Source organism: Panthera onca, chromosome D4 (genome assembly GCF_046562875.1).
Source record: "Panthera onca isolate mPanOnc1 chromosome D4, mPanOnc1 haplotype 2, whole genome shotgun sequence".
In the NCBI taxonomy this organism is placed as follows: Eukaryota; Metazoa; Chordata; class Mammalia; order Carnivora; family Felidae; genus Panthera; species Panthera onca.
Window position 1 is genome coordinate 93,309,682 of NC_138351.1, and position 27,597 is coordinate 93,337,278.

General features: G+C 66.3%; 1 protein-coding gene across 1 annotated transcript in view; it reads left to right on the forward strand.

The window, feature by feature from the left end:
- The first annotated feature begins 4,268 nt into the window (after window positions 1-4,268).
- Window positions 4,269-27,597, forward strand: part of NOTCH1 (notch receptor 1) — a 44,393-nt gene continuing 21,064 nt past the window's right edge. Inside the window, exons 1-8 of the mRNA XM_078436238.2 lie at window positions 4,269-4,583; window positions 6,294-6,375; window positions 22,756-23,018; window positions 23,498-23,836; window positions 25,885-26,007; window positions 26,402-26,635; window positions 26,992-27,147; window positions 27,407-27,592. Of these exons, the coding sequence (XP_078292364.1) occupies window positions 4,523-4,583; window positions 6,294-6,375; window positions 22,756-23,018; window positions 23,498-23,836; window positions 25,885-26,007; window positions 26,402-26,635; window positions 26,992-27,147; window positions 27,407-27,592 (1,444 nt within the window). The 5' untranslated portion in view covers window positions 4,269-4,522. The remainder of the gene's footprint in view (window positions 4,584-6,293; window positions 6,376-22,755; window positions 23,019-23,497; window positions 23,837-25,884; window positions 26,008-26,401; window positions 26,636-26,991; window positions 27,148-27,406; window positions 27,593-27,597) is intronic.

The following is a 27,597-nucleotide window of genomic DNA, read 5'->3' on the forward strand; positions in this document are numbered from 1 at the left end:
AGCCGCCCTGGGGCACCCAGAGGTGAGCCACTGGGTGACCCAACACCCTTTCCAGCTCTGTGGCCAGCTGAGGGAATCCAGGGACCTGGAGAAGTCCGAGTGGGGCTCCTCCTTCGCGGGGCTTGGGACGCCATGCAGTTAGGGCTTATGCCCTGAGCAGTGCAAGGGCTCCCGGAGGGAGGCAGGGTCTCTGTGTGGGTCTGTACTGTTCTGGCCACCCTGAAGCCCACTTCTCACATGACAAGCTCTGTGGCCCTCGGAGGCCACGCCAGTCAGTCTGCACTGGCTCACCTGCTCCAGGAGGCAGGCTACCTGTTGGGGGACTTGCCCGGGCAACACGGGCTCCCCAGGCTCTGGGCCTACCTCTGGGATGCTGGCCCTCCCTCCCGGGCCTTGTAGGGAGGAGGGAGCTGGCTCTGGCCCTGCACTGACAAGAGGCCTTGGGGTCCCAAGTAGTGACCACTGTGTGTGACAGGCGGACAAGACTGCCAGCAGGGCCCTGTGCAGAGGCCCCCACAGAATGAGCCCTCTGTTAGTCACAGGTCAGCCTGAATCTGTGGGGGGCCAGGACCACAGGGACAGGTCCAGGACCGCAGACCCCCTGGAACAACAGGTGAGCGGTGCGGGGACCATCCCGGGGGCTCTGGGATGGCTTCCTGGAGGAGGCAAAGCTAAAGAGGGAGGAGTCATGCCTGCGGAAGACAAGACGTGCAGACTGGCCCAGGGCAGATGCCCGGCACCTGCAGGTGGCCCCGGCCAGCCCGCTCCTCATCTGGACGGCGGGGCGCACACCTGGGCCTGGTGACAGGGGCCCCCTCGGGCAGGGCGCAAGGGCAACGAGGGACTCGAACTCAAGGCTCTAGCCTCCGCCCTCCCTCCTCAGAACAAGGGGGAGCCCTTGAACGGCTCTGCCTGAACCCGTCCCGGGGCACGCGCAGCAGGAAACAAGTGGAGCCTCACACGCGTGCCCCTGCCTGGAGACACGCTGCTCTGGCCGAGCGTCCAGCCCAGGGGACTGGGGACCTAGCCCTGGCCTGTCCCCCTGCAGCAACACCACAAAGCCACCAGATCCACATCCTGGAAAACACTCAGACCTCTGGGGAATGTTCCTGGCTGGTCTCAAGCAGAAAAATGTAGAAAGGACTTGGTAAAGGGGAAACTGAGACCCAGGAGGCAGTGCTGGTCCCTTGGTGGGCCAGCGGTCAGAGTCCAGCGCTGGCCTGCGCCTGGCCGTGGCTCTTAATGGGTGGGGTAAGAGTCTGGACACTTCTCAGGCCCCCGGGCTCCCTTTGCAAGCGGGTCAGCTATGTTTTACAATCAACTTCAGAAGGTAGTGAGTGACGCCCTTCCCCTGTGTTCTGGAATCTTCCCACAGCTGCCCTGGAAGGCACCCCCCTCCCAGCTCAGGCCAGTGCACTTGTCAAAGGCCGCACCCTCAGCCCAACTCCTGAGCCCTTGCTCCCCCCGCCGACACCCTCCCCTCTGCTTTGGGGCCACCGCAATCCACACCGGGCAGACCTGGGCCGGCACCCCGAGTCCGACCTGCGGACCCCCACCTTGGGAACCGCGTATGAGGCCGGGGGGGGGGGTGTGCACATGCGGCCCCCGGCAGCCCTCCCCTGTGACCCCCGCAGCCCGTCTGCTGCTGCGGACCGAGGCCCAGACCTGGCCTGCCCGGAGCTGGTCTCGGCCTAGCTCCTCAGAACTGAGGGGCGAACCCTTACCTTCTCCCAACCCCCCGGCCCTCGCCGCACCTCGGAATCCTGGGGAGCTTTCACCACACTGACCGCCGCCAAGCAGACAGAGCCGCTGCCGACTCCCCCTCTCCAAGAGGGGGCTGGGACGGGCTTTCCTTTCGGGGACAGGAACGGGCCAAAGGGCAGTTCGGCCTCCGCCGCCCACCCTGACGACAGCACCGCGGTATCTCTGGAGGCAACAGAGAGGGGGAACCGACCCGGGTCAGTCTGCCTAAGGTGCCGAGTGTGACGGCCTTCTTTAGGGAGACCCCGCTGGCCCAGGGGAGATGCCGGGTCCCCGAGGTGGCGGCCAGACGCTTTCAGCAACCGCTCCGGAAGCCAGGCCTGCAGCCCCACCCCTACTGGTTGCCGGCCGCCCAGCCAGCCTGGGTCCTCCTCACCAGCGGCCTCGTCTCAGCCCCCACCTTGAGCCAGGCGCCCCCCCTCCCCCCCCATCCAGCTCCGCGCCGCCCCAGCCCCCGCCCTCCGGCCAGGTCCCTGCCGTGGCCATTCTCGTGCCCTTCCCGGCCACTCTGGCTTTCCTGGGGTCTCCTTGGCCCCTGTCGCCCATGGGGTACCCAAGGTGGCAGGTGGCACAGGGGCTGGAAGCCTGGGAAACCCATCTGCCCTGTCTACCACGGGCTAATGAGAGAACCCGGCTCCTGCGTGAGGCCCAGAGTAGGGCTGGCACAGCTGGGCAGACCCAGGTGAGACTCCCCTCCTCCCGTGCTCCCTCCTCTCCTCCTCCAGTGTCCCCTCCTCCCCTCCTCCAGTGCTCCCTCCTTCTTCCTCCCCTTCCTCTAGAGCTGCTTCCAAGCCAGGGCTGAACTTGCAGCCTGGAGCCACTGGCCGAAAGCAGGCCCCAGCGCGGGGCATACAGGCAGTGGCTCCCAGAGGAGCACCCACTGGCCTGAGGCCTCCAGTCCTCCCCCAAGAGTAGAAGGGGATATGGGGGGCACAGCCCTGAGTCTGTGAGCTGGGGAGGGGGGGACAGGGAGGGACTCTGCGGCCACCCTCTTCCTTGTACGGACAATCTGCTTCTCCAAGCTGCTGGGCAGCTGTTATATAAACATCTCTGCTGCCTCAGGCGCCTCAGCTCCCGGGCACTGGCCCCGAGAGAAGTTACCCCTACCCCAGGTTCCGGGAAGCAGGAAGCGAAGCGCAGCCGGCTTCTGGAAGGAGGCAGGCGAGGGAGGCCCCCCGGCAGCTGCCTCGGCCCGGACTGGCCGTCCGTCCAGCGCTCACAGCATCCCAGCTGCCCCCCAACAGGTGTGCCAAGAAGAGTGGGCAGGAGTCAGGAACGCACTCTGCCGGCCACCAGGCACCCCACTCTGCCGACCCCGTAGGCCCTCCCTGCACTGGTGGCTGCCAGCCTCCAGGGTTTCTGCCGCCTTGCTGGATCTCCTCGCCCACTGTCCTTCACTCAGTGGGGTCCTTCTCAGCCTTTACAGCTCCCCTCTGGCATCACCTACTCCAGAGGGCTGCCAGGATGCCTGGCTCACCATCCTGGGTGGGGATGGGGGGAGGGCAGTCTGTCCCCAGCGCCGAGCCACAAACTTTGGTTTCAGAAGGGACTGTGGCAGGCATTCTGAACGCCCAGCGCTTACCCGGGCTTGGCACAGGATGCCCAAATCTGGCACTGCGGCGGAGAAGTAAATCATGCGGAAGGAGCACGTGGGAGGCGCCGGGGACGCTTGGAGTGGGTCTGCTGGACTCCCCTGCGCTTTTGCGGGCAGTCTTAGGCGGGAGGCGACAGGAGAAGGGGCTGGACAGTGATCAAGGAGCGTCTAGAGGCGGCTCCCTCCTGGGGGAGCGGGTGCGCAACCCGTCTGGCCAGGCATTAGCCCCAGGTTGGTCCGTTGGGGCACCCGGAGGCCCCCCCCCCTTTCCGAAAAGCAGCAGCGGCCGCGGCGTCACCATCCCTCGAGGTCAAGTGCCCCGACCGGCAGAGCCAGGGTGTCCGGCCTGTCTCCTGGAGGCTTACAACTGCGACCTCAGGGCTCCTGGGACTGGAGCCCCTGGGTCAGGGGCTTCCCTACGGCCGCCAAGGGCACGACTTCTTCCTGAGCTCTCGTGCCGCGCTCGGGGTCCCCCAAACTGCCTCGGGCTCTCTTCCCCACCTGCCCGAGCCCAGCTCCCCACGGCGCAAGGTCCCCCTAAGGCTCCTCTCCCCCAACTCCGCCCGCGCCTCCGCCGCTATTGAGATGCAAATCTTTTCCAATTGTCGCCCGGCTAAGCGACTGTCAGAGCCGGATCCTTCCGCAGCCCTGAACCAAACTTTTTGCCGCTGAAAACTTTCGAACAAGAAGTAGTCCCTAGGGCCGGCCCCCGACGCCTCTTCTCCCCACGGGGCCCCGTACCCCAGAGGACCCAGGCTCCGGATGCGCGCCCCGCCGGAGGAGACGCAGGGCAGGCGCGGTGCGCGCAGGGGCGCGGCCAGCGAGGGCGAGGGGTGCGGAGGGATCGGCGGGGCGGGCCCGAGGGGCGGGGCCGGCGGGCGGGGGCGGAGCGCGCGGCCGCCTGCGCCTCACTAGTGCCTCGGCCGCGGGAGGGAGCGCAGGGGCGCGGGGCGCGGGCGCGAGCGCAGCGGAGGAACGAGCCGGGGCGCCGAGCCGGGCCCGGAGGCCGTGGGGGCCGAGCGCCGCCCGCCCACCCGCCACGAAGCGGAGAGCCGCCGCGGGCCGCCGCCGCCCGTGGGACCGTCCGGCGCGCGCGTGTGCGCCAGATCCCCGCAGTCCCGGCGCAGGAGGCCGCCACCGGGCGCAGCGGGCAGCCGGCGGGCAGGCATGCCGCCGCTCCTGGCGCCCCTGCTCTGCCTGGCGCTGCTGCCCGCGCTCGCCGCACGAGGTAGGCGCCCGTCCGCGAGCCCGAAACTTTCCGCGCCCTTCGGAAACTTTGGCGGCGCCCTGCGCGCGCGCCCCGGGCGGCTGGGAACGGGCGGCCGGGGCGGTGGGGGGGGGGGGGTGGGGGCGGTGGGGGGGTGGGAGAGAGAACCGGGCGATCCGGGGCGCGGGGAGGACAGACCCTCCCCCGCGCCGCCCGCCCGGTCGGGCTGGACTCGCGCCGCCCGCGCCTGGACCCGGGTTTGAAGCCGGGCGTGGGGGCGCTAGGGGCCCCCGGAGGCCCAGCCCCGGGCTCGTCCTTCATCAGCCACGCGTGGGGCTTGCCGCCGGGGCCGGCGGGCGAGCTGCCTACTACTTTTCGATTTGAATCGAGTCGGTTTTGGTTTCCTGTTGCTTTGGGGGCCATTTCTCTCTCTCCTCGCCTCTGGCCCGCGCCGGGGGCGGATGTTGGGGCGCGGAGTGTGGGGTCCCGGACGTCGCGTTGCCTTTACGGAGCTCTGCGGGGCGTGGTGGGCAGTGGGGCGCCGGGCGGACCGGCCTTCTCCCCATTTAGGAGAGTTCGCGAAGGGCCAGGCGGGAGGCGCGGACCGAGGGGTCTCCTTCCCACGCCTGATCGCTGCCCCCATGCCGGCTCATAGACAGTTTGGCGTGGGCGGGGGGGGGGGGTTGTGCGGAACACCCCGCCGCGACTGACTGGTGGCACTTTGACTTTTCGGAGTTCAAGTTTGGAAATCTTGCGAGGGTGGAGAGGGACCCGGAGAAGGAGCGCTTATCCCTCTCTCCACTTCGCATGGAGGAATCTAGTGGTGATTCCTTTCTATCTTCTCCTAAAAGTTGGAGGGGAGAATTAGATCCCCACTTCCAGAAGGTGGGGTTCCAAGTCACACCCCCTCCGCGCCCCCAGGAGGGGCTTCCTTTACACAGCGCTGGTAAAATGGGGAGGGGGCCACCTTATTAATGCCTTCTTGGGAATGGGGCCGAATTCCTTCCAAGTGGGGCTCCTTCACCCCCCTCCCCTGGATGTAGCTGAGGATGCCTGCCCGAGGGAGCAGGTATTGGGTGTCCTGGAGGCGGGGCCAGGTCCCTGAGGTGCAGCCCCGGTGCCCCAGGAGGCGGCCCTGGTGACAATGGGCTGCTCTGATTCCGTAGCTGGCGCTTTGTTGGCGGGCGGGGCGTTGGGCTTTGCAGCTGTCGCTTTTTCCCACGAGCTGGGGGGGGTGGGGGTGGGGGGTGGGGAGTGTGCCCCCCCAGCACCGCCCCCTCACAGAACGTGTTTGAACAGCCAGACAATCTTGGTGGCTGGATAGGGGCCGTGGCCCCGTTGGGCTCCCCATTGAAGATAGGTGGGGGGGGGGGGTGGTGGTGCAGAGTTTGGGAGAGCCGCCCAGGGTCACCTCAGCTTTCCTCTACTATTGTCCAGATGGCATTTCAGGCCACCCTTACCCACTTCGAGCGTGACCTGTCCACCTGCCGGCCAGCCAACCTGTTGTCCCTCCCCCCATTTCTGACTGCTGGAACTCTGGGCAGAACGTTGAAGCCCCTTGGGGTTCACATTTGGGAGGGTTCGCGAGGTCTCCTGTCCCCAGAAACCCCATGACAAGGCAGAGCCTTCTAGGTGAGGGGTGGCTGTGTCCCTTGGGGTGGGTCCTTCCCTGGGCTCAGGGCCCCAGTGCCACCCGGGCTGACCTCTTGTCTTACCCCCCTCCCCCCCCAGGACTGCGATGTTCCCAGCCCAGCGAGAGCTGCATGAATGGCGGGAAGTGTGAAGTGTCCCCCAACGGCACGGAAGCCTGTGTGTGAGTACGCGCCCCTGCGCCCCTGTGGGGACCTGGTGCTTTTGTCGGGAGCAGAGCCCCTGCCTTCTGCAGCGGGGGCCCGCAGGGACAGAACACTGGGCCATTGTCTTCTGGAGATGGCCCAGAAGGCTGGGCGCGGTCACGTGTTACTTTTATTGGACAAAGTCTGGCAATTACTTAATCACCAGCAATTATGCTGCGTGTGGAGCTGGTCTGGCCGCTGGAGGTTCGAGCACGCCTTTGTGGGCCACCTCGGGCTCCTGGGGTGCTAGTCGGGAATTCCCGGTACCCTGCTTCTTGCTAAAATCCCTAAGAAACAATGACCCGCCAGGGAGGCTGTGGACCTTCTGGAGCGGCCCAGCCCCCGCGCCACCCTGCCCACGGGGAGTGCCTCCTCCAGGCAGGTGAGTGCAGTGCCTCAGGCAGAAGTGGCCATTTTAATGCCAAGCCCACCCCCCTGGGCCTTCGGTCTCCCCCAGCTCACTTTCTCTGACCTCAGGTGAGGTTGGGGGGTGGCTTGGCTTCTGTCACGGCATCTACAGCTCCGACTCCCGAACCCTCCATCCAGTCCATTGCCCGCCCAGCGTTGGGCCCTTGGCTGAGAAACCCGCGCGCGCGCTTGTGTGTGTGTGTGTGTGTGTGTGGTACAGCCCGCAACCCACCCTGATGGGGCAGGGGGCGTGTTAGAGTCCGCTCCCTCCCTGTGCGCTCTGGCCCCGGGAAGTTTTTCTCTCGTGGTTGATGCCCTTCAGCTTGACTTTGTCCCTGGTGGGAAATATGAGGAGGTGCTTGGTGGCTGGAGAAAGGCCCCCCCCCCCCCCATGGAGGGGGGCTAGAGGGAGAAGTGGCTCCCCAGCCGTCCTCCGTCCCGGTCCTCGGCGTGCCGCATTCCCACTGCTCGGGGCCCCTTCCCTTGACAACCCTTGGCCCGTGGGCTAGCAGCCCCCCCTTCACTGCCCCCACCCTCCCCGAACTGAAACCAATTAAGCAGGTCTGTGAGCAGTTTCATAGACAAAGAGGATTGTGTCTTTGTCAGATGCTAATGAATGCACACTACTTTTTTTTTTTTTTTTTTTTTTTTTTTTTTTTTGCTTTTTTGGGGCCTTTTTCTTCTCCTGCAGAAGCCTCACCGACGCCTGATGCCCTAAATCTTGCTTCCTTCCATTCAGAGACCGACAGCTGGGATTCAGGGGAAGCGCAGCGGCTATTGTCGGGAGGAGGATTAATGCTGTGTGATTAATTATGCGTGGCTTCCCAGAATGCACGACTCCCTTCCCGCCTGCCCCACGCCAGCTCTGGCCCTGTGCTCACCCATGGGGCCTGGGGAGGGTCTCCGGACCTGTGCGGAGGGCTTTGGGAAGGCAGGAGGGGTGCTGTGCCACCAGGGAGCAGGGACAGGCTGGCCCAGGGGACCCTGGAGTCTCCGTGGGCTGGAGCCTGGGCCACAAGGGGGCTCCTGTAGCCCCCTGCTTGCGTTGGGGTGAGACGCTTCTAGGGGACAGGGCGACAGTGTGCGTGCTCCCCACCCCTCCGACCAAACCAGGCCACTGATCACGGCTTGGGCGCCGACCTTGTCTCCTCCCTGGGGCCTGGGGCCCCCTCCTCCTTGGCGGGAAGCCTGCCTCAGTCTGGCCTGGCACTCGGCCGAGCTTGGCCCACAGAGACCCCATTGTGCACACCCCACAGATCCACTTGGAAGACGGAACGGAAGTGCCACTCTCAGAGGCCCCACCTCTGGGTGGCACTGTGCTGGAGCCTGGGGACCAGAGCGGGGACGGGGCGACAGCCGGGTCCCGCTGCGGAGGGGCACAGCTCTGGACTCATGGTGCGGTTTGGGGACGCTGTGGCCGCTCCCGTGAGGGGCCCTGGCTCCCTCTGCCCCTGGGGCCTGTGCCTCTGGCTGGGCCCTTCTGTTCCCGTGAAGCCCCAGAGGGTCTGCTATATGGGTGGCCTGGCCCTCGCGGCTGAGCGGGGAAGACACCTTCCTTCCTCAAAGGTGTTGGGGTGCGGGCTTCTGGTGCCAACCTGGGTGGAAACTCCGACTCTGTAGCATTCACCCCGGCCTCTCGGAAGGTTCTTTGACTTTCCGAGCTGGTCTGCTGGCTCCCCTATGGATAGGGTGTGGGAAACGGTCGTGTCACCGTGCCCGGCGCATTAGTACCTGGTGAATCATCTGTTTCCACCCCAAAAGAGAAGGAACCTTCCCCAGAAGCCGCTAGTCAGGTGGCTGCAGGGCTCAGCATCGGAAAAAGAGGTTTCTGTCGGCGTGAAAGCCCTCCCAGGGCGTCACCGAGTAGCTGAGGTGTAGCGGAGCTGCGGAGGGAAGACCCGCCGCCTGTCCCTGTGGGCAGAGCACCATCCCTGCAGGGCTGCTGTGCGGGGTGGCCCTGCAGGCAGGCCCAGGGGGGTCATCGAAAGGCTTCTGGGGCCTGCCTGGTCCTGGACTGAGAGCGGAGGCCCCAGGGTTGCTGGGACAGTCTCCCTGCCCGCGGGAAAGTCTGTTCCACTGGGCGCCTTCCAGGCGATCGCAGAAGCCGAGTGCGCCATCGCGCTCAGAGGGCAAGTCCAGCTGGCTGGCCGGTGGCGGGCTTTAGCTTTGGGCCATCCGGTATTTGAGGCCTGGCTGCGCCACCTGCTAGCTCTGTGACCCCAGGTCGTCGGGTCACCGGAACTCAGGTTCCCCGTCGGTAGCGTGGGGCTGACACGATTGATCTCTCCGGGGCACGAGGATTGCGTAAGAGCGGCAGGCTTTAGACACCGGCTGAGCGTCCGTTTCTTCCCTGCCTTCTCCTTTTGAGCTGACAGGGCTGGTTTCGGGATCCTCCTTCTCGAATGTTTAGTTGGCTAATGAGTGAATTCGGAGAACCCAAAAGGTGCTGCCTGGTGGTCCCAGGCCGGGTGCTGCGTGGGGAGGGGCTCCTGGGGATTTTGTCACCTGCGGGGGACTCTGATCAGCAGTCCTGTCTGCTTTTTCCCAAAGACACCTTTGAGCACCTGCCGTGTGCTGGGTTTTCTGCTCGAGGGCCTTGGCACGGCAGGCTCAGGTCAGACACAGCCCCTGCCCCCACGGAGGTGACTTTCTAGTGTGGGGACAGGAGAGGTGACAACGGTGCATGTGACCTGTCAGGCGGAGGGGAGCTCAGCGTGGCTTGAGCCTGGCCTGACGTGGCTCCCAGCAAGCCCGCGGCACCATGTGGGGTCAGGCCTGGGGTGGGGGTGGGGGGTAAGCGAGCGCAAAGACCTCGGTGGCTGCCGGGATCGGAGAGTGCGGAGTGGCGCCTGGCCCGGCCTCTCTTCTTTCACTCCGAAGCGTGTGTTCTAACCACTGCCCTGTCTTGCCTGCACTGCCCGAGGCCTCCGTGGCCAGTCTCCGAGGAAGCGGGGCCGGACGACAACTTCCCTTTAGAAGAGGAGGTTCAGAGGCTCCGGCGGGAAGTGCCTTGGCCCTCTGCTTCCGGGGGACCTAACGTTTCGCGTCTCCTGCCGCCTAGTTTGGATGTTTCCATTGAGTCACCTGGGAGTCTGGGGCGAGGCTGGGGGAGGAACAGGTGAATTCTCAGGTCTGCTACAAGGCTTCCTCTGTTTATGCGGCTTCAGCTTTGGGGCCAGGTAGGAAAACACATGTCAGACACCCACTGTGAACCAGAACGTTCTCCCCTGCTGGGAGACGCGGCAGGGAACGTGCCTTCTTTCCAGGAAGGTGCCTCTTTGGACGGGGCCCTGCCTCTGAACAGCAGCTAACGTTTTTTCCACTGAAAAGAAATACATATTTTTTTTAAAGAGAAAGGAAACTATGCCCTTAGCAGGAAGAGGGTGGGGCGGGCCGAACCCTTGGCTGGCAGAGGAGAAGCCCTTCATCAGGACGTCGGGGGGCACAGCCCGGGTGCTGGGACTCCCGGGAGGATGGCAGCGGGAGAGGGCCCGTGGGACACCTCTGCTCCACCCCGCTAAGTGCCAGAGTGCAGCGTGAGACCCCCGCGGGCCGGACCCCAGCACCGACTCCCCTCCTCATCCTCTGTGCCCTCGATGGGCGGCGGGGCCCCCTGGGCAGTGCCTGGCTGAGGGGTTGCACCCTCCTGGGGTGGGGAGGGCACCTTTCCTGTTTCGTGTCTTGTCTATAAATAGTGAAAGGATGTGGCTTTGTCGAGTTGATTGAGCAGCTAGATTGCTTTCCTCAATAACGTAACACTCACAACTCCACGCACAGACAGCTGCTTTTATCCGGCCTCATAAAACCCCTGGCAGACGGTTTACTCCCCTGGCTCACCCCCCCTCCAGGTGGTGGCCAGCTCTGCTCTGCTCGGCTGCTTTTTTTTTTTCATCGCCAGTTTACAGGTGGGAAAAACTGAGGCTGAGGGGAAGAGGCGGGGCAGGAGAGGGGGGGGATCTGAAGCCGGCTTACGTCAGCTCTCACCTTCGTGTGCAGGCTCGTCCAGAGTCCCAGAGGCTTTTACGAGCAGCTGACTTCGGGGCATCGTGACCGTGGGTCAGGATGTGTCTGATGATCCTGAAGTTTCCCAGTCCCGCTGGGGCCTGACCGTCTCTGGTTGGGTACGCGGACCCGGGCCTCGGTTTCCCCCTCTGTACGTGAGGGAGCTGGCTTTGGGGGCTCCTGGAGTTCTCCTGCGGGTGCGGCCCAGCAGGACCCCGGCACAGGCCTGTAAACGCCTGGGTGGTGGCCACAGGTGGTGGGGGCGGAGGTGCCCGGGAGTCAGGCCTCCTGCCTGGCAGGTTCCGCAGGTCTGGGGCCAGGGCCAGGGCTAGGCTCCGGGGCGTTCTCACCACCTGGCCCACCCGCCAGGAGGGGGCGGGTCCCTGCAGAGGGGGCCGAGGTTGACAGGTGTTCTGGAGGAAGGCCCTTCTCTGAAGCAGCCTGGGTGGGCTTCTGGAGACCTCGCCCCGCCCCACCCTGCTCCTGGGACGCGGGTTGACAAATAGATTTGGGGGGCAGTGGATACCCGTATGGGGGTTTTGCTGGTCGGTCACACGCACCATAAATTCTGTTATTTTAGCCACTTGAAGTGTACGATTCGGGAGCATCTAATACGTTCACGAGGCTGTGCAACTACCACCATTATCTGCTTCCAAAGCTTTGCCGCCGCCCCCCCCCCCGCCCCGCCCCGGTCCTACTCTCATGGCCTGTCTGGGGCCTGCACCTGTCCTCTCCCGCACTTGGGGCTTGCATCCACCTTGTTGCCCCCGGCGCGAGTAAAAACGCTCCTCCCGCCGCATCCCTACAGCGCCTGCGTGCTCCCCCTCCGGGCCCGGCCCACTAAGTAGTCATCCCGTTTTCCCAGCGCCCCCCCCCCCCCCCGCCCCGACCCTGGCAAGCCCCGGTCTGCTCTCCGTTTCTGGATTGGCCTGTCCTGGACGTTTCACACGAGTAGAGCTCCCCCCACCCCAAGCGGGGCTTGGCATGTCCCCGGGGGAGTCGCCCGGGAAAGCCTGGCACGCCTGCGGCCCCGGCCTGCTCAGGCTCCAGGTTCCCTCGCGGCCTGTGCTCTTGCCAGCCCCCACGCGGTGGCGGCCTGAGGAGCCCGCGGGGCCGCAGAGCTGAAGCCCTGCAGGGGTGCGGTGGGAGGAGGGTTTTGACTGAGCACTTACTGTGTGCCAGGGGCAGGCAAGGTGGACGCAGGCCCTAAGTGCAGGAGAGGAGGACAGACAGTAGCCAGTGAGAGAAGAGTAGCTGTGCCATCGTCACCTACCGTGTGCGGGGCCGGGTGCTGTGGGGACAGCCCAGCTGGGTGCACCAGGCCTGCTGCAGCCTCGGGGTGAGTCCGCTGTGGGGGGGCGGCAGGCACGGGGGCCGGGCCAGGTCCCAGGCGGCACAGCCCCAGCAGAGGATGTATGGCGGGAGCGGGCGGGCCCCCGGCACCACCATCTGCCTGCTTGGGGGTCTTCCCGTGGGGTGAGAGCGCATCTTTCCCTGGATTCTCAGTGTCAGCCCAGACTTCTATCCCTTGGTGGGTGTGTGTGTGGGGGGGGGGGGGGCACTGTGCATCTCCGAGACCCCGGGGAACTCTCGGCAGAAACACCCCATATTTCACCATCAGGCGGTCCCTTCTGACCCCGCACCCACCTTAGGTGGCCCCCAAACAACTTTCCCTACTTTCCCCTAAGCTCAGGGGCAGGGATCAGCAGGGATCAGGATGTCTGTCATTAACACCTTAGAGTGAATTAGGTTAAGCATTGTCCTCTCTCTGATGCAAAGCTGCTGCTTTGAGCGGGTTGTGGACACCTCTGAGAGGCCCAGCTTCTCCCACCAGGCGGCCTGCCCCTTCTGCTGCCCTTTGTTGGGCTGGGGGCTTTCTCTGGAGGTCAGCCCTGGGGCTTCCCTCGCCCGAGCGAGAGGGCTGTCTGGGGCTCCCAGCTTCCTGGAAGGAGTCCTGCTTTCCAGTGGGCCTTGGTCAGGGGGAGGCGTGCACTGGGGAGCCTGGCCTCCGACGGCCACCCCTGCGGTTCCCAAACCCGAACGTCCCTCTGGTACAGTTGCCAGCCCCTGCCGGGTCTCAGTCTGGCGGCCCAGTGCAGCGCTGGGGTGTCTCGGGATCAGGCCAGGCCCAGATGCTGCTTTTGTGGTCTCTTGACCCAGACAGCTCACCCCGCCAAGGAGGGGTCCCTCAGCCACAGGACACTTGCAGCCCATCTGGCCCCACTCCACAGGCTGCTCAGAGATGGGTGGGTGGCGGGTGGGAGCCCGTCTGATCAGCGGGAAGTCAGGCCGAATGCTAGGGGGTGGTCTCTGAGATTTTCACCAGAGACGTGGCCTCGTTACCACCTGTGCTGTGCGGTCTGGGGCTGGGACTCATCCTGGCCACGCCCTGAGCGGGTGAGAGGATTTGTCCCCAGCTGTCCCAGCTGACCCCTCGGTGGGCTGGCTGGCAGTCATGTGCTCTCAGCATTCCAGTTGGTTCGGTTGAGCTGGGAAAGCGGTCCCCTAGGCACTGTCCCTTCGTCACTGTCCCCTCATCGCTCTGTCCCCTCGTCACTCTGTTGATGCTGGTGATTTGCTGAGCAAACCGCTCCCCCCACGGGGGAGCCGAGGCCGGATGGTCATGTCCATCCCACTGTGAGGGGTGGGGTCTGAGAGGTAGCCACAGGACATCCGAGACGCCTGCCCACCCACCCTGAGAGTTCTGGGACCCACACGGGTCACTGGGTTGGGCTGGGAAGAAGCTGTTGCTGTCCCTGGGGACCCTTCCGGGCCAGCCTCCTGCCGTCTTCACCCCACGGTGGCGGCCCGGCCTGGGTCACAGTTTGAGCCACAGGCATCTGCCCAGGGGGCCGCCGCTGTTGACCCTGTGCTGATGGGCCTGGGTTACCAGCCTGCTCCAGGCCCCTGGGGAGGAGTTTGCCCCCACTTACGCCTAGCTGGGCAGGCAGACCCAGGCCACAGCAGGCCTCCCACCAGCCCGGCCAGGCCGGGGGGCACCAGAGGATAGGGTGGGCGGGGAGAGCGGTAGCTGGAGGCCTCTGGAAGGGTCAGCCATGCCTTCACAGCAGGGCCTTGTCGCCGGGCTGGGGACCTGCCTCCCACCATTTCCTCCGCGTTGGTTTGTTGATGAGCGGAAACTATACAGTTACTGGAAATGAGACGTTTGGGGAAGAAGCCAGAGTTTTGAGTGTGTGTATTTTTCCCAACAGCTTTTTAGTAAGAGAGATGCTGAGTTCAGGCTGGGGGGTGGGGAGGGTCCTGCCCCTCGGGGCCCCGGTCTCCCCTCCCTCCCGAGAGGGCCTGGGTGAGGTCACTGCAGCGTGGGCCTTCCGGGTCAACCCGAGGACTCCTCCACCTGTCGGCCTGGCTGGTCCTGGCTCCCCCGGGGCAGCCCACGGGGCGGGGCTTCCCCCCTCTCTCCTCCCTCCAGTGGTCAGAATGAGGGCGGCCTCGGCCCTGTCTGGTTGAGCGCCAGATCAGGGAGCCAGGCGTGGCCGTGAGCCCCAGCATCCGTGTGTGGCTGGGGCTCAGAGTGGAGTGGCACCCTGCCCGGTGGTCCGGGGCCCCGGGTCCGGGCTCGGCTGGCCCCTGCGCTATGCTCACTCGGGCCTGGGCCAGCGATGGGGGTGGGCGCAGAGCCGGAAGTGGAGGCCCGAGCAGGTGGGCGGCTCCAGGTTCTGGAAGACCTGGCTTCCAGCCTGCAGGGGGATGCCGTCTACACTGGTAGCCGTGTACTGGGCTTTCCCCCGTTGTAGCGCAGGGCTCCCGCAGGGCTGGGGTGGCGGCCCCACCACCAGCACCGGCTTCCTTCCACCTACCGTGTGGGCTCTGTGACCTTGGGCTGCCCACTCCCCTCTCTGAGGTCCTTTCCTTCAGGACCTTGAGCCGGGCAGAGCATCCCACAGAGTTGCTGGCCGGTGAAGGTGCCGTCCTTGGGGTGTCCCCTTTGTGTTCGTGTGACCGACTGGTCCCGTGTGCCACCCTCCCCCTTGTCCCGACACAACGCATTGGTTGAGGTGTCCTCTGTCCTGGAGCCCTTGCCTCGTGCTGCGAGGTCTCGTCCAGAAAGCTGTCCCAGAGACCAGCCCTGCTTCAGCATTTGGGCAAGGTCATGCTGGGACAGAAGGTCAAGTCCGGCCCAAGAACTTCCCAGTATCCCTGCAGGGGAAGAAACCCCTCCAGAGGGCCCTGGACCCATGCCAACGGTCCCAGGACACCCGGGTGTCCCCAGAGGGTGACAGTGCAGGCCCCACCCTCGCCCCACCCCCACCCCGGGCCTGGTGCAACTGGCTGGGTTCTGTCTCTGGTATTCGCTGTGCCCCAGGGCACCTTGGAGGCGGTGCTGGGCCCAGGGTGATAGCCAGGTGTGCAAACGTAGGGGGGGTGTGGGGCCTGGTGGCCCGTGGGGCCGGCCGTGCTCGGTGGGTGTGAGTGAGGAGAGGAGGCCAGATAGAACGGGGCTGGTGACTGGTGCCGGATGGCAGTGACCTTTGGGACCCCTGCTGAGCGAATGCCTGTGCCTCGGCTTAGCCAGAGGCAGCCCACAGCTGGCCCTGACAGGGTCCGGGGCTGTCCCAGGGTCCTCGGTGGAGTGCAGCAGGGGCAGGCTGGGTGCGACCTCCGTCCCTGTCATCTCAGGAAAGCCTCCAGTGCTTTCCAGGTGGGAAAGCCACAGGGGTGCTACGGGCGAGGGTGCTGGTAGGTGCCCGGCACAGGTGTGACCAGCCCTCCTGCTGGACAGGGACCCGGAGAAGTCCCACGTGCCAGCTGGCTGGGAGGCTTCCTGAGTCCCAGAGCTCTCCCCCACGCCCCACCCCCAGCCGGGGTTTTGTGTTTTGTGTTTCGTGTTTCGGCTGAGCTTGTGGGACGTAAGAATGCATTGTGTGCTCCAGCCCTCCAGGTGTGGGAGGGTCAGGTGGCCAGGTGAGGAACCCAGGCCTCCCGGGCAGGGCATCGGGGGTCCAGGGGCACACACCCTCCCTCCTCCATGCTCGGAGCTCCTGCTGGACCCTTAGCTGCCTCTAGGGGGGCGGCCCTGCTCTGCCTGGGTGGCTGGCTCCTGGCCACACCGCCAGTGGCAGCAGAAGTTAGGAGTTGCATTCACATCCAGGTGGCACTGTGGGCATGATGCGCCTGAGCCCTGGTTTTCTCATCTGTGAAATGGGCCCAGCGTGTAGCTTCAGGGCCGTCGCGGGAACCCCACGAACTGAAGCTGGCGGTCTAATTACGGGTCGTCTTTCATCCTCCTGGAGTCCACGTGAGGGGGTCCTTGGTGTCCTTGCGAGGCGCGGGGCACAGAACTGAGGTGCCCCTTGTGTGCTTGCCCTGGTCAGCCGCTGGGGTTGGGCGTACAGCCTTCTCCGCTCCCCACGTCCCCTGAGATGGCATCTGCTTCTGGGAGCAGAGGCGGGAAGTTGCCAGAATCATTTCTGGCTTTGGCGTGGAGCTTGGTCTGCAGTTGCTGACTTCGTTAATCGAGTTTTGGATTAAGTCCTCCCTGTGGCCTCGTGAGCCTGTCGATTCCTTCATTGCATCCGAGCGATTGGGGCGTGGGTGTGGGTGCCGCCCTGCTGGGGAGCAGAGGCCCCCGAGGCTGTGGGGGGGGGGGTCCGCAGGCGTTCTGGGGACACAGTCGAGGGAGGACACGCGTCCCAACCTTGTCTCTAGTTTGCGGCTCTGGCTTCTGGGAGACTGGGGGGGTGGGGGGGGGTGTGCAGCAGGTTTTTCTGACGTGCCTCACAGCCCTGGCGCTCTCGTGACCTTGGGGGACCCCGTGCTTGCTGTCCCTGCAAGCGCCCGACCCCACACCATGGGTGGGCCTGGGTGCCTGCTGCCGGGCCAGCTCAGGAAGCCGCCGCTGCTTCCCACGTTGAGGGTGGGGCGGCTCTGAGTGACATGGGGACAATGAGCCATTTGGGGGCATTGTTTTCCCTGCGGTGGGAAAGGTGGCTTCCCGGGAGGGCAGGTGGTTCATCCTCCCACAAAGGGCTTCCCCCAGAGCCGAGGAAGGAAGCCCGAGCTGTTCCTGCGCTTCCTGTTCCCGGCAGATTTTAGACCGTCCAGAGATGCAACCTGGGGAGAAGATTGGAGACAAAGCCGGGAGCGCTGTCAGCAGCTGTTGGGGCCGGAAGGCCTGGGCCCTCGGGGAAGGCTGCACCCCCCCACCCCACCCCCACCCGCTGGGCTGCTCTTTTGGGCTGTGGGTCTGTCAGGAAAAGCCCTCGCTGCCCCGAGGCCCTGGGAGCAGCCCCAGCCCACCAGGAGCCCGATCCCCGCTGTGGTCGCCCCTGCACACCTGCCCCACCCTCACCCTGTGCCCCCTGAATGCAGGTCAGGTGGGGGAGGGAGCTGGAGCAGAAAGGGATAGAAGCCGGGAGACAGCCCAAGGCTGGGGGGGGGGGGGCGGGAGGGGCTTGAGTGCAGCGGAGGTGCTGGCAGGGTCCTAGCCCGCCCCGCGGACAGGTGTCTGGACAAAGGCTTCTGCGGGTCTGAAAGGAAGCCCGGGACTTTGGGGGTGAGGGCAGCGGGCCAGTGCCCACTTGCCCCAAGTCTCACCTCTCCTGGGGGCTTTGTTTCCCCAGAGCTGAGCTGTCCCTGCTGTCCCCAGTGGGAAAGGCCCCCAGCTCCACCCCCCTCCCGGGTAGGGCACAGGCCGGGGAGGCCCCTGAGCTCCCGCCTACCTACAGGCAGTGAGCAAATCACCACCTGGCAGCCAGTCCCTCCTGGAAGACAGGGGTTCCCTGCTGGGGTAGGGGGCGGGACTTGGACTGGCCTTTGCCTAAGGAGGGGCTGAGGTCCCGGGAGCACCCCCAAGCCCTGCCCAGAGAAAGACCCGGCTCCTTGACCCCCATCTCATGGCTCCACCTGTAGGGGACTGAGGTCCTGGCCTCAGTCTGCCCCTGTAGCAAGGGGCCAGAGCTTTCCCCACCCAGTCCACGGGTGGCCCCAGGTAGGGGGGCTGGGACGTGGGTGGTTCTCTTCTTCCCAGGCCGGGGGTCTCAGAAACTCCTGGCCGAGCCGCGCAGGGGTGGGTGGGCCTGGCTTCGCGGCAGCGGCCCCGAGTGTTGTGGTTTGGGTGGAAGGCAGCGGCCTTGGCGGGCTTCTGCTTTGCACTGCGGTGCTGGGCTCTGGGAGGAGCTTCAGCCTCCCGTCCGTGCCCACCCCTTGTCACCAGGGGACTCCGGTGATGTGGCGTTGGCTGGCCCGTACAGCAGGAGCCCGAGGGCCCCAGACTCCGCTTCCTGGGCAGAAAGCTCGAGGAGGGGCAGCAGTGGTGATTCGGGGAGGGGGCTTCTAGGCCCGCATTCTGCTCGGCAGAGGTGGAGTTGGTTAAGGAAGGGATGGCTACTTGCATCCAGGTGGCTTCTTGCTGTAAGGACGCGGGCTGCCCGGTGGCGGGGGCAAGGCGGTGCTGTGCTGCCCGGAGGTCCTGGTGGGTCAGCTCTGTGCAGGGGAAGTCCTGTGTCCCCACAGATGCCCTCAGACGCAGCAGCTCAGCTGGGCCGGTAAATCTGTTCCCAGAAACGCGGTAGGAAACACACACATCAAACCCAGCGCTGCCTAGAGTGAGTGCCCTCTGCCCAAACGGCCAGGTCACCAGATGAGGGGCACGTGCGGTCCCCTTGACCCCCCACCTCTGCTGCACTCCTGGGAAACTGAGGTCCCGGCAGGCAGAGTGGGGCAGGGAGCCCCCCCTGCACCCACCCCCCCCACCCCCCGAAGTTCCTCTGAGGCACCTGTCCTGGAGAATCTCGGGTTCCTCCTGCGGACACAAGGAGGGGTGCCACCTCACTGCCCCCCACCGGCTGGCGGGGGGGGGGGGGCGCAGGGCCCCACCCCCGGACCACAAACTCCTTGAGGGCAGAACTGAGTACAGCACTTCTCACTGCTTAGTCCTTCCGTCTCTTCCTAGTTTGGGGCAGAGGGAGCTGTCATCTGTCCCCTGGGGGTGGCAGATGGCCGCTTAGCTTAGAAAAGAAAACAGCGCAATTTAGAATTAGTCCCGGGTGAAAGGTCGAGGCAACGTCTGCCTCCGGATGCTCCCTCGACTTGCATTTCTATGGAGCGGCGCTGGCGGGCGGGGGAGGGCGGGAGCCAGCACAGTGGAAATATTGAGGCGGGGAACAAAGCGTCCTCGTCCTCAGCTGTGGGACCACAGGCCCGGCAGCCATTTGGCGCTCCTTGCGGGGCAGGGGGACAGGGTGTCTGCCTGAAGCCCGGCCCCCTGGTGGTCCCTCCACAGCCCTTCCCCTGGAGGCCCCCCCCCCCCCACCTGTCACTCACCTGCTGCTTGGGCTGCCTGGGGGTTCCAGGACAGGACAGGACCACAGGCAGGGGGAGGAGCAGACACTGGGTGGCCTCCTCCAGGAGGGGTGCAGGGCCGATAGGAGGGCTTGCTTAGGTCACTCGAGGCCCTGAGCTGGGCCCGCTGTAGGAAGCCTCTCGATTTCGAGGCAGGTGTGGGGTACGGTTTTCCTCATCAAGCCCGCCAGGGGCCTGCACTGACCCCCCCCCAGGTCCAGCGTGGAGGACAGACTGGCCACGTCCAAGCAGGGGCCTTATGGTCCCTCCGGCCCCCACAGGGAAGTCTGGGTGGCGTGGGCAGAGGGGGCCCCAGGGGGGCGTCCCCGCAAAGCTCCAGCATACGGCCAGGTCGGGGGAGAGGCGCTCGCAGGTGCAGAGGAGAAAGCAACGGCCCGGAGCTGGAGCACCCCAGAGTGGGGGTGGCGGGGAGGGTGGCCTCGGGACTGGCCCAGACGTCCGCGCTCGCCTCTAGGCCCAGACGCTGTGCCGGGCTGGGTGCTTCCTCTTGGCTCAGGCTCCCGGCCCAGCCCCGGTCGTACCTCGGACCCCACGCACCACACAAAACACCTGCCTCTACTGTTCCGTCTCCAGGGGCCGCCCCTCCTGTAGCTGGGGCGCTGACGGTGCCCGGCAGCCGTGGGGCTGGGCGGCGTGCCTTCGCGGCGGTGTCCGCCTGGCCTGGGCAGGAGCAGGGGAGACAATGGGCCCTGTCAGCTGCCGCCTTCCCCCGCGGAGGAGCCTCCTTGGCTCCTGCCCCGCCCGCCCTGGTTGGCGGCCCGCCGCGCCCGGCTGGGAGCAGCTGCCGCCCGCGTCCCCGGCCACAGGCGCACCTGCTCCCCGGCCAGCCTTTGTCCGCACTACCGACCCCTGATTTATTGGCATGTTTTCCCTTGCTGGCCTGGCGTAACCTGGCCTCGTTGGCTAGGATGTGACCCGTCCAGGTGGGTTCTCCCACAGTCTTCCCACGGGGGTCCCCACTCGGGGGGGGAGGGGGGCGGGCGGGGGGCTGGAGAGCAGGGGCCCGTTCACAGGGATATTGTCCCGTGGCTGGAGGGTCTGGGGTGTGCGTCCGGGCAGAGCCTTCTGGTGCCTCTGGGGACGCCCAGCGTCCTGACGAGTTAGGGATTGGTCTGGTGGCAGGGGAGCCCCAGGGACACCCTCTGGGACCACGAAGGCCTCCCCCGCCTCAAGCCAGCAGGGCTCAGAGAGGGAGAGGGTGGTGTGGATAAGGCGGGCTCCCACCCTGCTCTGATGACCAAGCGCCCTCTCTCCGGTACCCACCACCCGCCCGCTCCGTCGGTGGCTGGGAAAGAAAAAAGAGCCTTTTCTCCAAGCGGTGAGCGGTGGCCAGCTCCCGCCTGACAATGGAGGGCATTGATAGGTTGGGGGAGGCGCTGCCTTGCCCCCCCCATCCCCCATCGCTGCACTCCGAGCCCACAGTGCCACTCGGGCCGGGACCAGGCGGTTTGTAACTGGATCCGAGCACCCCCTTCCCCAGCCTCCTGGGGTGTGGCCGTGCCGGGGTGAGGGGACCTGCTCCTGGGGTCTGTCCATCTCACAGGAGCCGGCCGGCCCCACTGCGCCCTTCTGACCAGGCTGGGCAGGAGCCTCACTCCGCCTGAGTTCCCTCCCTGGGGCCCCGGAGGCGACTTGTTTTCTTTAAGCCAGTTGGTTTGGGACTTTTGGCTTCTGACAACAGATGGTGAGCCCCAGTGGCCATTTCGTGTTGTCCTTGTCCGCCGCACCCAAGCCGTAGCCGCAGAGAAAAGCCCTCGGGGAGACAGATGCCTCCCAGGCATGCAGAGACCCTGAGACCCCAGCCCCTCCGATGGCCACCCCACCCATGCAGGCTTGATTCCAGTCCCTGGGTCAGGCGGGGGGGGGGGGGCGGGGGGGGGAGGCAGTGAGGACAAGCAGGCTGCCCTCTGCTGAGGGTGGAGGTCCCCAGTGTGACGGGTGGGCTCTGAAAGCGGGGGTGTTTTCATGTTTGGGAGAGCCCCCTCTTCATCCGGGGACCCGAGGTTCCCCGCCAGCCCCCGCCTCTGCCAGGGAGAGGAGGCCCCGCCCACCCAGGGCCCAGGACTGTGGGTGCAGCGTCCCGGCTGCCTTCCCAGGCCATGGCGGCCCGGGGGCGGGCCGGGGGCACGTTATGCCTCAGAGGCTTTGCCCCTGGGAAGAACAATGCCTGGCTGGTCCCAGAGCCTTTCCTGAGCTTTTCCCTCGAGTACAAGGCCACAAGGTGACCTCGATGGGCAGTTTGTGGCCCAGGCTCCAGAAGCCGGACCAACAGGTGGCCAAGGGAGGCCCTGTGGTGGGGTGACATGTGCTGAGCCCTGTCCCTGCAAAGAAGCCGTGAGAACCCCCCCCCCCCCCCGTTCATCTGCTCCTGTTGGAGACTGAGCAGTGCGCTGAGAGGCACAGCATAGACCCTGCAGACATGGTGGCCTTCACCCCCACGCTCCCCCTGCTCCCCCCTGCTCCCCCTGCTCCCCAGCCCGGCCGGCTCGCCAAGAGCTCAGGAAGGATGCTCCTCCTGGCACACCTTGATTTCTCCTGCTGGGAAATGGGTTTGTCTGCTCCCAGCTGATGTTGCCTGGACATCGTGCAGATTTGATGCCAAAGGGGGAGACCGTGTCTGGGCACTAAGTGTGGGTGGGGGATGGGCTGCCAGCTGGGGTGCTCCCAGTGGTGCTCCCGGCAGGTGAGACCCCCCCGGCGGGAGCCACTCTGCTGTGTCTGCAGCCTTATGTCTGTTGGTCGTGTGGGTGTTGAAAGAAGAGAAGCTTGGGGCGCCTGGGTGGCTCAGTTGGTTGAGCGCCGACTTCGGCTCAGGTCACGATCTCGCGGTCCGTGAGTTCAAGCCCCGCATCGGGCCCCTGTGCTGACAGCTCAGAGTCCGGAGCCTGTTTCAATTCTGTGTCTCCCTCTCTCTGACCCTCCCCCATTCATGCTCTGTCTCTCTCTGTCTCAAAAATAAATAAACGTTAAAAAAAAAATTAAAAAAAAAAAAAAAAAGAAAGAAAGAAGAGAAGCTGGGGGGTGCCTGGGTGGCCCAGTCAGTTACCCGGCCGACTTCGGCTCAGGTCACGATCTCGTGGTCCGTGGGTTCGAGCCCCGCGTCGGGCTCTGTGCTGACCGCTCAGAGCCTGGAGCCTGCTCCCGACTCTGTGTCTCCCTCTCGCTCTGACTCTTTCTCTCTCTCTCAAAAATAAACAAACATTTAAAATTAAAAAAAAAAGAAAAAAAAAAAAAAGTAAAGCTGCGGACTGTTTTATTACCCAAATAAGGCACGTTGGTTACAGAACAGCTTGAGGTAGAAAGAGGAGACCAGCCCCCCACACCAAAGGGTCTCGGGGCACCCCCTCCCTGGGAGCGGCTGTGGGCCCGTGTGTCCCCTTCTCTGTGGCCACGCAGACGCTCACGAGGGTTTTGCAATCAGGTCCGGCCTCGCGGAGCCTTCCGGTCTCCAGCCCGTCGGCCTACGCGTGAGGTCGTGCGGCCCCCACCGCTGTCTGGTCCCGGGACGTGCCGCCCGCGGCGGGGCCCGACCGCGGCTGGCGCTCCCCGGGGACGGTGCGGGGGGCCGGGGCCGGGCGGACGGGGAGCCGGTGGAAGTAACCGCTCCGGCCTGTCTGCTGCAGCTGTAGCGGTGCCTTCGCGGGCCGGCGATGCCAGGCGCCCAACCCCTGCCTCAGCGCCCCCTGCAAGAACGCGGGCACGTGCCACGCGGTGGACCACGGCGGCCCGGTGGACTACGCCTGCGCCTGCCGCCTGGGCTTCTCCGGGCCCCTCTGCCTGACGCCCCGGGACAACGCCTGCCTCGCCAAGCCCTGCCGCAACGGCGGCACCTGTGACCTGCTCACGCTGACCGAGTACAAGTGCCGCTGCCCCCCCGGCTGGTCAGGTGAGGCCCCCCCCCGGCCCCGGCCCTCCCCCCACTGCCCGTGCACCGTGACGTGCTGGGAGAAGGCCAGGGCTTTCTGCAGTCCGTGACCCCCGCCCTCGAGTCCCCGGGCCCCTTTCCAGCCCCGACATCCGCTCCGGGAACCTCGGGGCTCCCTGCCTCTGCGAGGAGGGGGCCCTCCGTCTAGTGAGGTCCCCAGGGTCCGCTGGCCCTGCATCAGGAGCTCCGACGGCGAGCTCTCCAGAGAACACGAACTCTGGAGGGGACAGTCTGGGTCCGGTCTCGGGGCCCCCTGCCCCCGCTGGCCGTGTGTCCCGGGAACCTCGGTCCCCACCTCCAGGAAGATGGCCGTGTCCCTTCGTGGGGTCCCGGCAATTAAAGAGACGGTGCTGACAGGTTTGCGCCAGGCTGGCACCTCCACGGTGCCTGGAAGTTGTCCCTGGACCCCGGCGTGACCCCTCCCCCCTCCCGCCCCCCAGGGAAGATGTGCCAGCAGGCCGACCCGTGTGCCTCCAACCCGTGTGCCAACGGCGGCCAGTGCCTGCCCTTCGAGGCCTCATACATCTGCCGCTGCCCGCCCGGCTTCCACGGCCCCACCTGCAGGCAGGACGTCAACGAGTGTGGCCAGAGCCCCGGGCTCTGTCGCAACGGAGGCACCTGCCACAACGAGGTCGGCTCCTACCGCTGCACCTGCCGCGCCACCCACACCGGCCCCCACTGCGAGCTGCCCTACGTGCCCTGCAGCCCCTCACCCTGCCAGAACGGGGGCACCTGCCGCCCCACGGGGGACACCACCCACGAGTGCGCCTGCCTGCCAGGTACTGCCCCGGGGAGGCCCCGGGGGTGCGGGCCGGGCCGGGGCTCGGAGGACGGTGTCCCAGCACACACAGGACGGCGGGCGGGTCTGGAAAGGGGGTACCAGTTAGGGGAGCCTGGCACAGGGTCCAGGCACCTCCCTGGTCTCCCCACCTTCTCACTTCTGCCTGGGGGTGGGGTCCGCTGCAGCCGCCCAGCGCTTGTCCCCCATGCCAGGGACCCGGGGTCCCTGCAGCCCCCAGGGCGGGCTCCTGGCTGAGCCTGGCTGGACGGGCGTATCCTCCCCAGTGCCCCGTCTGCCCCGCGGGTGCCGCTGCCCTCATGGCCCCTGGCTCTTCGCCCTGCTCTGAGCCCCTCACCTTGAATTCCCCAGAGCCACGTGCAAGTTAGGGAACGAGGCGCAGCTGCAGGGACATCCTTGTTTGTGCCTCCCCGGGTCTCTTGTTTCCATGTGGTCAGAGCTCACGTCGCTGCCCCCCCCCCCCAGTGGCCTGGATGTGGGGGCTGGTGTGGGACAGCCGCCCCTGCTGGTCCCCCAGCGGCTCCACCGTCCCTGCTGTAGGGGCTGGTCTTCCCGCTGTAGCTTTTGAGTCAGTTTTGCGGCTGGTGATCTAAAAATAATAACATTGGCGAGAGGCTTAAAAACCTCCTGGGTCGGTGGGGTTGGGGTCCTGGGCGCTCAGGGCCCAGCCGACCTGGGGGTGACGGGAGGATTGACCCAACGGCCCCCGCAAAGGGGAAGCGTTCTGCCTGCCTGTCCGCCACCAAGCCCGGGGCCTCGTCACCGCACCAGCCAGCTTTGTGTGCGGGTTCGAAGGGCACGCGTTTCCTGAGTGTCGCTGGGTGTTCCCCTTGCCCCCTGACCACCCCAGGGCTGCTGGCTGGCCAGCTGTCCCTGGGGGCCAAGAGATAAGCCCACTCGCCAGGCCTGCCCCTGGGTTCTGGGTTCAGATGCCTTTTTGCTGGCCTGGTGACCTCGGGCCTGGGACCTCACATCCAGCCACGTGTCTCAAGAGAAGCCTGCCCTCCAGGGGCCACACTGAGGGCTGGAGGACGTGAGCTGTGGGGCGACCCGCCAGGGGACACCCCGGTCATGGAGCTGGTGCTGGCTCCCGCTGGGGCCAGCGGGGCGAGATTCTCCCAGTGAGGGCTCGCCAGGCTTGTGTGCCGCACGGCCCCGTAGGAGACCCTCGGAGGTACTGGGATGGGGGGCGGGGAGGCGTGCTCAGGCCCCTACAACATACGTGGGAGTCAGAACTCGGGCTCCGGGCTCTGATTTGGGGCACTCCCTCTAAAACACTGTCCACTGTCCACTTTGGCTCTTCTAGACCACCTGCTTTACCCCCCAGGGCACCGGTGGGGTGGGCGGCCCGAGGGAGGGGATCGGCTCTCCTCGGGCAGGAGACAGGTTCAGAGGCGCCCCGGGAGGGGCATTAATTAGTAACTGGCTGTAGGTTTGGGCTCTTGCCAGGCGCACCTTTGTTGGTTGATGATTGAACCGGCGGGAGTTGAGCGGGTTAATAGGTGACTGGCGTGGAGGCGACGTTGACAGAGGTTGGCCCGGCTTGGGGGGGAGAAGTGGGCACCACACCTCTGTTCCTGGGAAGCTGAGGGCCGCGTGTCCGCCCTGCCTCCTCCGGGCTTCTGCCTGGAGCCCTCCCCGGCCCCAGCACAGCGCCTCACCTGCAGGCAGCACCCGCTTACAGCCGCCCCTGGTTAACTCTGCTACACGGGATTTTTATGACGCCACGTCCAGGATCCCGTGTTCCCAAGTCCCCGTCTGTTCAGCGGGCCCTTTGCACAATGATTCCTCAGAGAGGAACGTGTCACACGTGGGCCCTGGAGTGTGGGGCCTGGTCACACGGGGAACAGGGGGACCAGGGGATGGGGCTTGGACCCCGAGGGCCCCGAGGTGGTGGGCATCCCGGGGCAGGCCCTGAGGGGGGCGGCAGCTGGTCCAGAGCAGGGTGTCGTGGGTCCAGCCAGGAAGATGCTGGGGCGAGCACAGATGGGCAGGGTCTGACCGGGCTCCTGGCTCCCCCTGCCGCAGGCTTCACTGGCCAGAACTGCGAGGAGAATATCGACGACTGTCCCGGAAACAGCTGCAAGAACGGAGGCGCCTGCGTGGACGGCGTGAACACTTACAACTGCCGCTGCCCGCCCGAGTGGACAGGTGCACACGCAGGGGAGCGGCCCCCGCCCGACACAGTGCCCGCACAGGGAGCGCGGTCCGGGAAGGGCGGCGTGACCCGGGGCAGCCCCTGCCCGCGACCGGGGGGCCGAGGCCCCCGCCCTACCATCAGCTCGTCGGTGCGGGTCGCGTGCGGCCCCCCAGGCAGGGGCGCGCCACAGTCGGGTCCCCTGGGCTTCGGCCAGGCTGGGGATGGCGGACAAGCGTGGGCCCCCCCCGGAGCACCGGTGCCCACAGCAGAGCGACGGGGGGCCGGGGGCAGCGGGGATACAGCGGTCCAGGCTGCGGTGGGTGGAGGAGTCTGCCTGGGAAGGCTTCCCGGGGGCGGTGGCCCCCGGGCCCGGTGGTCGAGGCGTGACGGGCTGGGCCTCCGCAGGCCAGTACTGCACCGAGGACGTAGACGAGTGCCAGCTGATGCCCAACGCCTGCCAGAACGGCGGGACCTGCCACAACACCCACGGCGGCTACAACTGCGTGTGCGTCAACGGCTGGACGGGGGAAGACTGCAGCGAGAACATCGACGACTGTGCCAGCGCCGCCTGCTTCCACGGGGCCACCTGCCACGACCGAGTGGCCTCCTTCTACTGCGAGTGCCCTCATGGCCGCACCGGTGAGCGCCCCGGCCACGGGGGGCGGGGCTGCCCCCCGAGGCGGGTCTGGGGGGTGGGGCGTGGGCACAGGGGACGTGGCACCACCGCCCTGGGCTCCCCCGGCCCTGCCTGCCGTGTGCAGCCTCGCTCAGGCGCACGGCTGATGGCTTTTGCCGAAGGGGCCTTTCCGGAGGGATGGAGGCCGGGGGTGCCCGGGGCAGGCCTGCTGGTGACGAGCCCCCCAGGGTAGCCTGGGGGTCGTGGGCCCGACGGGGCCGCCGGGCAGCGTGGCCGTGGGAGGCCCGTCCCTGTGGAGCCGGGCCTGGACCCAGGCCGGGAGAGGCAGCGCCCCGCTGACCGCGGCCGCCCCGCCCAGGTCTGCTCTGCCATCTAAACGACGCCTGCATCAGCAACCCTTGCAACGAGGGCTCCAACTGTGACACCAACCCCGTCAACGGCAAGGCCATCTGCACCTGCCCCTCCGGGTACACGGGCCCGGCCTGCAGCCAGGACGTGGACGAGTGCTCGCTGGGTGCGTCGGGCAAGTCGTGCGGTTGGGGGGGGGGGTGCTGGGGAGTCTGGGACATCGACTCCGCCCTCAGAGGGTTCCTGGTCTGACGGGGGGGGGGGGGGGGGCGGGCGGCGTGGCACCCCCCCCCCCCCCCGCCGCCGCCTCCAGCAGAGAGGACTGCCAGTCTGATGGGGGAGGCGGGCATGCCCCAGAATGGTCCGGTGGCCGGGGTGCCTGAAGCAGGCTCTCACCGGTGCTGCCCCGCCCCGGCCCCCACCAGGCGCCAACCCCTGTGAGCACGCGGGCAAGTGCATCAACACGCTGGGCTCTTTCGAGTGCCAGTGTCTGCAGGGCTACACGGGCCCGCGCTGCGAGATTGACGTCAACGAGTGCATCTCGAACCCGTGTCAGAATGACGCCACCTGCCTGGACCAGATCGGGGAGTTCCAGTGCATCTGCATGCCGGGTACG